Genomic DNA, 9,699 nt, shown 5'->3' with positions numbered 1-9,699 from the left:
CACAACACACACTTTGTACGGCTCTGTGGTCTCGTGGTGTGACACTCGCCCGGATCGGACGGTCCTGGGTTCGACCTCTGCTCTGAGCGGTGCATAGTTGAGTCCTGTCTCATCTTTACATGTTAAGTGTTGCTGTTGGCTAGGGACACCTTGTAAAGTGCTACGAGCACACTTAGTGGACATAGCCCTATATAAATGCTCAAGTTTGTTTTTAGTTATTTTTATTTAATGTCGCCTGTAATAATCTTTTGCCACTCATGTCTATGCATCCCTTTGGCCACTCAATGTGTACACTAATGTTGGCGTAGGATCCCCACTGAATTGGAACACCCATTTTTTTTTTCTTATACACTAATTCATAAAGATTATATATATGTACTACTAGAAAAATAATCAAAATCACAGATACAACCTCGTGTCAAAGGATTCCAGACAAGGCATGAGCTGAAACGATCTCATTCCACGGCAAGGACGAAAAGGGCTGACAGTTAACAGGAATAAGGGAAATCCTAGTAGTAGTAGCAGCAGCTCCAATGATTACACACTCCTTGAACTTGAAACAGGAAAGGTGCAACAAGTTTATAGAGAAAGAGTGGTGTCATAAAGGATCAGCTCCTTTTCCATTCCCCTTTTTTTTTTTGTTGTTGTTATGAACTTTTAATAACTTCTTTAAATTTAAATGAAGACTTGAGATCCTGTTGTTATCCCCATCACGTTGCTGAGAGGTGGCATTGTATTTCATGGTGTAGCGTCAGACTGACACGTTGGTGAACAAGGTTTGGTGCAGGATGGATATACAGTATCGACATTGTCCGGTCAGCGTTAAAACTTCAGTATGAGTGAGGGGAAAAAAATTTAAAATAAATAAAGGAAGACCAATATCTTGAAATCAACATTACTGAATGTTATATGGGGCTCTTAAAAACTAAGATATCTAAGAAGACGTCCTGGCTTTTATCTAGTTATTGGATTTTGAAGAAATTAAAGATGATAGTATGCTTTTTGAATAACAGGAAACGTTTTCAGCTTGGGCAGTGATGTCTTATAGGTCAACTCCAGTGTTGCTGGGCAAAACTGCGCAGGCTATTGATAGCTGCCATTGGCGCTTTGCCTAACACAGGTTGTATTGTGGGATGGATTCTTCCTTCCCATCAACGGATTCAGGCTTTCTTGTGATGCCAGCAGCGATTGCGTCGATGGAGACTTCCCTGCTGATTTCAACATTTAATTTAAACTCAGTCAACCATAGCCCTCTACCTTTGTGCTGTCCCCTCTCCCTAGAGGTGTTTGGTACTTTTTAGTCGCTCAAACCAAAAGAAAATTGGTATGCACATATTAATCCACACAATTACCAATATTGTGTAAAGGTTAAAATATTCAAGTTGATTTAATAATAGGTGCATATAAATTGTCTCAGAAAAACGTAAATAATGCTAGGTTATAGCGAATACAGAGATAGTCTGTATTAGGCAGAGATAGTCTGTATTATGGTTGATCAATGTTGACATGTTTCTCTGAGGATGTTACCCTTTAAAGCAGATGTCTTAGTTCTGGACATTGTAGGTATAGACAAGGGGGTGGGGTCATCTTTTGGATAGGATTGGCCAAAAAGCTTACGGGTTTTTTTTTGTCTGGTTATTAAGGATTTTTTTGGCGCTTGCTACACATTTAGGTCATATCAGCGCCAGTAAAAAGGAAGATAGTCAAAAAATTGAATAACCTACATTAGAATTTGTTAGACTTCACTGTCAGCCTTTTCAATGTATTTTTCTCTTTGGTCTGGTGAAAAACACTGCAATTTTCGAAATTGTTTTGATGTCCAATTCATGCTACTGCTACAAAAAAACAGGATTATCTCCGACTCTGTTACATTAAGAACAATTGATAACATTGCTGTGGGGAAAACGTTGTATTAACAAAAGCAAGCCATCTCCTTTCAGGACAAAGACAGAAAGCTATGTAGAATGGGATGAGTAATGCCTGTAGTTAACAAGCATAAAAATCGTATATATATTTTACTTACACTTCACAGATATAAAGTTAAATAAGAAGGAAAACAAAAACACAAAACTCTCAGACCAATCATTTTATTTTCTTTATTGACATAATCGATATCAATCCTCAGTATAAAAAAAAGATACATCAAGCAACTTTACAGTGAGTACATTAAGCAGTCCGCTATCAGTGTCATAAATATATTATATATTAACATAGTCCTTCTGCCACAAGCTGATCAATCACTATCACTGTAATTTCTTCTCCTCTCCCTACGACTGTCTTCCTTTCTTCTATCTCCTCTAACTGGACTCCTACTTCTCCTCCTCTCATCCCTGTCTCTGGATCTAAAGCTTTCCCTAGCTGGTGACCTCCTCCTTTCTTCTCTATGATTATCTCTTCTTGGTGATCGTCTTCTCTCATCTCTGTAATTTTCTCTCACAGGTGATACGTTTCTATCATCTCTATATTTGTCCTCTCTCTGCCTTGATGAATATGACAATGAGTGATTATCTCTGTGTGAATGCCTTTTCTCACTTGATGAGTCTGAAAAAAAAAAAAAAAGAAAGAAATTTTTTTTAAATCATGGCAGGTGTCGGAAGTTATTGTTCATTAAAATATGTCAGATTTAAAAAATTGATTCTAATAATGAAAACTTCAAAACAGTGGTTGCTTTAAACCATCAAAATATATGCAACAATGTGCTTTGTAGCGTAAGTCAGTGTAAAATATAAAAGTATCATTATGCAAACATTCTGATTTGGAACTCACCTGCTACTATTGCAGGGTTTTTATGACCAAAAATAGAAAGACAAGTAAAATTCTGACAATTCTTAACTCTGCAAAAGTTAAGCAACTGGTGTATGGAACAACATAGATTAGTTTGATGTCCCAATCAACACAACATGGTGCAGGCAATCGAAAACCATGCGTCCAACATCTGGTTTTAAAGGGCTTACTGTTTTTGTTTTGTAAATTAGATATATTATACCTTTGTAAATTAACATCAAGTAACATATTCATATGAATCAATCTGCTATTAACAAGAGTAACTATTATCAACAAACCTTCTGAATCAGAAGACCTTTTCTTGTTCTTTCTGTGTTTCTCTTTCTTACTTTTGGACTGCATTTCATGATCTGAATCTGATGGCAAATTGTTAAAATAGAGAATGTACAAATTCATTTTTTGTTATAGGAATCTCATTTGTATAGCAACACCATCCAATAATATCAGCACCAAGATTTTGTACCAGAACAAATCAGTACTTATAAGCCTCTAAAAAAGCATACATAAGACGGAGAGGATTGGTTCAGATCAAAAAGAAATTGATACCAAGAATGGTATGAAAGTACAAATCTTTATCTCACAACTCTTTCGAGCAGCACCTGCAGTGCTTTTGGTCTTGAATAGGACATCTTGCTCTAATACGAGGTACTCCCTTAGAAAGACAGGGTGTCCAGGTAAATCCAACCTTAAAATTTCCTACCTAGAAGTGAAATTTCCAACCAGGTATTTTATCAATTCTTGCCATACCCACAGTGTTCTATACGCTTAAAAAAGACAATCCTACTTAAAATAAGTGTTATCTCAACACAATCCATATTTTAAAGTAAGAGCAAAGGTGAAAACGACTGGTTACAAAAAGGAGGAAATTTCTCAGAGCACGCATCATGACCCATCCATGTGACTATAATCTATAAATTTAAATTTCATTAAAATTTACTGAGATGCAACCCAAAATGTGTCTCGCAGCAATTTTTGACAACATTCGGAGGAATTTCAAAAGTTTAAAAACTGATAACAACATATAAAATCTTATCTACTTAGAGAATGGTACCATGTGATTATAAAATGTCAAAAGCCACCACCCACTCCCCATTTTCACTTTAAAAAATACTCATATGATTTTTTTGTAGGTATGATGTGGTAGTAATTTATGGTACTAGTGGCAGAGGTGATGGTGTAGTGGTAGTTGTAATGTTTGTAGTAGTGGTGATTGTGATGGTGGTAGGGATGATGATGTGGCAGTGGTTGCAAAGGTGGTGGTGGTAGGGATGGTGATGATATGGTGGTTGTAGTAGTGATGGTGTTAGGGATAGTGATGTGGTGCTTGTTATAGCATTGGTGATGGTGGTGGTTGTAGTAGTGGTGACGTTGGTGGTAGTTATATACTGGAGGGGGTAGGGATGATGATGTAGTTGTGGTTGTAGTAGTGGTGCTGGTGCTATAGATGTAGTAGTAGTTGTAGCAATGGTGGTGTGGTGGTGGTGGTTGTAGGGATGATGATAATGTGGTTGCATTTGTAGCAGTGGTGATGGGGATGATGATGTGGTGGTGGTTGCAGTAGCGGTGTGGTGTTGGTGATAAGGATGATGATGTGGTGGTAGTGGTGGTGGTGAGTATGATGATGTGGTAGTTGTTGTAGTGATGGTATGGGATGTGGATGGGTATTGGTGGTGGTTGCATTAGTGAGTGGTGTTGGTGATAGGGATGATGATGTGGTGGCAGTTGTAGGAGTAAAATAATAATAATTTTATGCACAGCAGATGTCCGACCAAGTATGAAATTTCCGACCAATTTCCAACTTTCCTGGACACCCTTAAAGACTAATTATTGCTTATGGTACTCAAAGTCACGGATATCATAATTTCATATCCCAGCATGAGCTTCATGTCAGATTTCTGTGAACAGGTGACAACTCTTTCAGAAGACAATTAATGTTCACTTCAATTTGGAGACAACAACAGGTCTCTGGTGTAACACTTTTAAATACACCAACACCTTTCCATTTTCTTAAACGTTTATGTTGGCAAGTTAAATCAGGTCTGACATTGGGTTAAAAAATATCATCAAAGTTCTTACAATAGGTACAAGTTCTAAAGGTATAGACCATACAATTCTTTTATATTGTCCACCGAGTCCTTGTGGACAACCCAAAAATAAAGAAATTACAGCACTGTTCTTTTTTTTCTTTTTTTTTTACTCAAACAATTCCCTCATCATTACCTTCTGATTCTGAAGAACTGTTCTTTCTTTTTCTGTGCTTCTCTTTTTTCTTGTGTCTACCAGACTTTTCATCATCTGAGTCTGTTACAATGAAAAAAGGTAAAAAGTCATTGGTTATATAAAAAACTAGTCAAAGATAGCTAATGAAAACTACAAGGTCTGACCAAAAAGTATGTTGACATGTAAACAGGCTATGAGTGACTAAATCTCAACAAAGTACTTGAAGTTAGGACCAAAATGTTATAATTCTATAAAAACCAATAACAATTTAGTTTTCAAACCTAACTTTTCAGGTACCAAAGAACAAGGGATAACATAAGGCAATAGGTTTTAACGTCAAACTTCTTTAAAAGGAAAAACATAAATTGTACAACACTGATACTATACGCAAAATGCCACTTAATATTTTCTTCTTTCTCACCTGAATCATCAGAGTGATGGGAGTGTCGATGTTTCTTTTTCTTTTTTGATTTTTTGCTCACACCCTTTCCACCAGATGACTGGAGTTTGTTAAGTTTTCTGTGGGATGATATAATAATTACATGGAATAAACAAACACACAGTTATGCAAATAAAAAATAAGGAATTTGAATAATTATTTTCTTAAGTCAAGAGGAACAAATTCGATATCAATCCAAAGTGTGAGAATCTCACCTTTATCTATATACGTTGTTTCTTAAACACGATTTAGAACCAAGGTTTGGTCAATTTTAGTCCCCAGTATATTTCGATCAAATCACTATAAGTGAGAGAGTTGTAAACATGTTTTAATATTTACCTCCTTCCTATCATTAGTTACACAAAAATTTAAATATCATGATCGTTTTTAATTAAACAGTTGAAATGAATTATTCAGGTCACAAGAGTTTACTAATTATTTATCATAATCTAAATATTAATACATCATTATACAAAAACTCGAATTTGCTTATGAATACATTTAGATTAGAAGCACATATTACCAAATTACTTGGAATTGTGATTATAAATAAAGACCAATATAATGGATAAGAATTACATTTATAAACATACAACTCACTTGAGCAATTTTTTCTTTTGCTTTGGGGTAAGAGATTTCAAGAACTGTACTTCCGGGTCCTCTTCATCTGCCTCAGCCAGAATCTGGTGCTGATAACAAAAAGTATAATGAATATCAAACTAGATAATATATTTTCCTCTGTGTCTCCATTTAACAACAATATGACTTGCACTTTGATATTACTAGCATAAGTAATACGTTTCTGGAAACCTGAACTATGTATAAAAGACAATTAAATAACTATGTCGTATGGAGATAAAAAATATAAAGTGAGTAGATGTGACTCATATATAAGGGAACAACACAAAACAAACAACGATTCGGCCCTTGGCCTTCGTCAGGAGACAGTAAACAAAAACACAAACAAATATGTAAATTTACAAAATATCACATTTTGTCAAATGTGGAAATAAAGTTAATGTGAGGAAAGGGCGTCGAGTGTTGATGCAAGAAGTGGCGCGAGATAAGGAGAGAGAGAGAGAGGGGGGGGGGAGAGAAAGAATGAGAGAGAGAGAGAGAATGGAGAGGATGTGTATATGTTTGTGTATGTGTGTCCGTGTGCGTATGTCTGTGTATGTGTATGTATAGTAAAAGTAACTGCAAAAAGGTCTTAAAAATGGGGATGGGGGTGAGAGAGCGGTTGATTGGGTGGTTAGTATATCATACCAAATATATATCAATGAACAAAATGAGAGGAGGAGAGATAGGTAGATAGAGAGAGAGAGAGAGAGAGAGAGAGAGAGAGAGAGAGAGAGAGAGAGAGAGAGAGAGAGAGAGAGAGAGAGAGAGAGAGAGGGAGAGAAATAGAGAGAGAGAGAGAGGGAGAGAAATAGAGAGAGAGAGAGATGGATAGATAGATAGGTAGGTAGATAGAAAGATAGATAGATAGATAGATAGAAAGATAGATAGACAGATAGATAGATAGATAGATAGATAGATAGATAGATAGATAGAGAGAAAGGGAGAGAGGATGTAAGTTTCCGTGAGTGGTCGGTCTAAGACTGGTAGAAGGAGTTAGTGTGTAGGTAGGTATGTATTAAGGTAGAGATGAAGGCGGAGGAAAAGGTAAGAAAGAATAGTTGTAATTTTAACGTAATTGGGAGAGACTTAATATCGGGAAAAAAAAAAAAAAAAAAAAAAAATATATATATATATATATATATATATATATATATATATATATATATATATATATATATATATATATATATATATATATATATATATATATTGGGGGAGGGGGGGTTCTTTTTATTAGAGAAAATGAAAGAGGTGAGAAAGGAAAAAGAAGTAAATATGAAAATGAAACTTATCGAATGGATGATGATGGAATCGTTGATCCGCAGGATTGGAGAAAGAAATAAACACAAATAGAATGGGCTGATGCAAACCGAATGAAGAAATTAAAACTGGTAGAGTTGGAGATGGTCAAGTGGGGATGGGACGGTGAGAGGGAGAGGGCACTGAGTGCGAAGGACGAGTGAGCAAGTAATATGGGCGTCCAGGCGAGTCCTAGATTCTAGTGGTGGATGGAGAGATGGATAGAAGGATGGGGATGGGGGAATGGAGGAAGGAGGAGTGAATGAGTGAAAGGAGGGATATGAAGAGAGGAGGAGTAAGGTGGAGGATTTTAAGAGTGCATAGGAGAGGGTGACTCGGACTAGCAGTGGTTGACTATAGATTAAAATAAATAAATAAATAAATAGATAAATGAATAATGATAGTACTGATGGTGGTCATGAAAAACCGGTAATAATAAATTATATAGATTAAAAGGTCATTATTGCTGTGACCACCTTGAACAATACTCTTTTTTGATAATGATCCTAATATTAGTAATAATAATAATAATAATAATTATTATTATTATTATAATAATAGAATAATAATAAAACTAATAATAATAATAGAATAATAATAAAACTAATAATAGTAATAGAAATAATAATAGGAATAATAATAGCAATAATAATAATGATGAATATGATAATAATAATAATAATAATAATAATAATAATAATAATAATAATAATAATAATAATAATAATAATAATAATAATAATAATAATAATAATAATAATGATAATGATAATAATGATAACAATAATGCACATATATATATATATATATATATATATATATATATATATATATATATATATATATATATATATATATATATATATATATATATATATATATGTATATATATGTATGATAACAACAATAATAACATCAATAATAACAAAAACAATGATAATAATGATATTAATAATAATCATATAATCATGATAATAATGATAATGATAATAATATATAATAAATAAAAGAATAAATAAATGGGCAATAGATAAAGGAAATAAATAAATAAATAAATACGGATAGATAAGAATAAGAGTAAATAAATGAAGAGGCAAGGATATGTGATTGAATAGTAAAATTTATAATCGCCATAAGACCCATCACCGCAAATGTTTCACGGTGCTACAATCGCATATTGGGTAAATATAAAAAAAGTAATCAATAAGAATAATAATGCAAAAGATATATGACCCTAGTACACTCAAAGAAGAAGCAAAAGTAAGAAAGTGAGACAAGAAAAACATCTGGTGCTGATAACAAAAAGTATAATGAATATCAAACTAGATAATATATTTTCCTCTGTGTCTCCATTTAACAACAATATGACTTGCACTTTGATATTACTAGCATAAGTAATACGTTTCTGGAAACCTGAACTATGTATAAAAGACAATTAAATAACTATGTCGTATGGAGATAAAAAATATAAAGTGAGTAGATGTGACTCATATATAAGGGAACAACACAAAACAAACAACGATTCGGCCCTTGGCCTTCGTCAGGAGACAGTAAACAAAAACACAAACAAATATGTAAATTTACAAAATATCACATTTTGTCAAATGTGGAAATAAAGTTAATGTGAGGAAAGGGCGTCGAGTGTTGATGCAAGAAGTGGCGCGAGATAAGGAGAGAGAGAGAGAGGGGGGGGGGGGAGAGAAAGAATGAGAGAGAGAGAGAGAATGGAGAGGATGTGTATATGTTTGTGTATGTGTGTCCGTGTGCGTATGTCTGTGTATGTGTATGTATAGTAAAAGTAACTGCAAAAAGGTCTTAAAAATGGGGATGGGGGTGAGAGAGCGGTTGATTGGGTGGTTAGTATATCATACCAAATATATATCAATGAACAAAATGAGAGGAGGAGAGATAGGTAGATAGAGAGAGAGAGAGAGAGAGAGAGAGAGAGAGAGAGAGAGAGGGAGAGAAATAGAGAGAGAGAGAGAGGGAGAGAAATAGAGAGAGAGAGAGAGATGGATAGATAGATAGGTAGGTAGATAGAAAGATAGATAGATAGATAGAAAGATAGATAGACAGATAGATAGATAGATAGATAGATAGATAGATAGATAGATAGATAGAGAGAAAGGGAGAGAGGATGTAAGTTTCCGTGAGTGGTCGGTCTAAGACTGGTAGAAGGAGTTAGTGTGTAGGTAGGTATGTATTAAGGTAGAGATGAAGGCGGAGGAAAAGGTAAGAAAGAATAGTTGTAATTTTAACGTAATTGGGAGAGACTTAATATCGGGAAAAAAAAAAAAAAAATATATATATATATATATATATATGGGGGGGGGGGG

The 9,699-nt window shown here is 34.4% G+C and overlaps 1 protein-coding gene across 1 annotated transcript in view; it reads right to left on the bottom strand.

Annotated features, from left to right (window-relative positions):
- Nucleotides 1-2,080: 2,080 nt before the first annotated feature.
- Nucleotides 2,081-9,699, bottom strand: part of LOC144965231 (corepressor interacting with RBPJ 1-like) — a 23,232-nt gene continuing 15,613 nt past the window's right edge. The window contains exons 7-11 of the mRNA XM_078900339.1: nt 6,044-6,132; nt 5,426-5,523; nt 5,005-5,085; nt 3,063-3,140; nt 2,081-2,541 (exon numbers count right to left, since the gene is read on the bottom strand). Coding sequence (XP_078756465.1) covers nt 2,234-2,541; nt 3,063-3,140; nt 5,005-5,085; nt 5,426-5,523; nt 6,044-6,132 — 654 coding nt within the window. The 3' untranslated portion in view covers nt 2,081-2,233. The remainder of the gene's footprint in view (nt 2,542-3,062; nt 3,141-5,004; nt 5,086-5,425; nt 5,524-6,043; nt 6,133-9,699) is intronic.

The sequence above is a fragment of the Berghia stephanieae genome, chromosome 2, assembly GCF_034508935.2.
Source record: "Berghia stephanieae isolate SIO BIC M18660-M18661 chromosome 2, UCSD_Bste_1.3, whole genome shotgun sequence".
NCBI classification, from domain to species: Eukaryota; Metazoa; Mollusca; class Gastropoda; order Nudibranchia; family Aeolidiidae; genus Berghia; species Berghia stephanieae.
The sequence above is the reverse complement of the archived record's forward strand: the minus strand, read 5'-3'. Positions and strand labels throughout refer to the sequence as shown.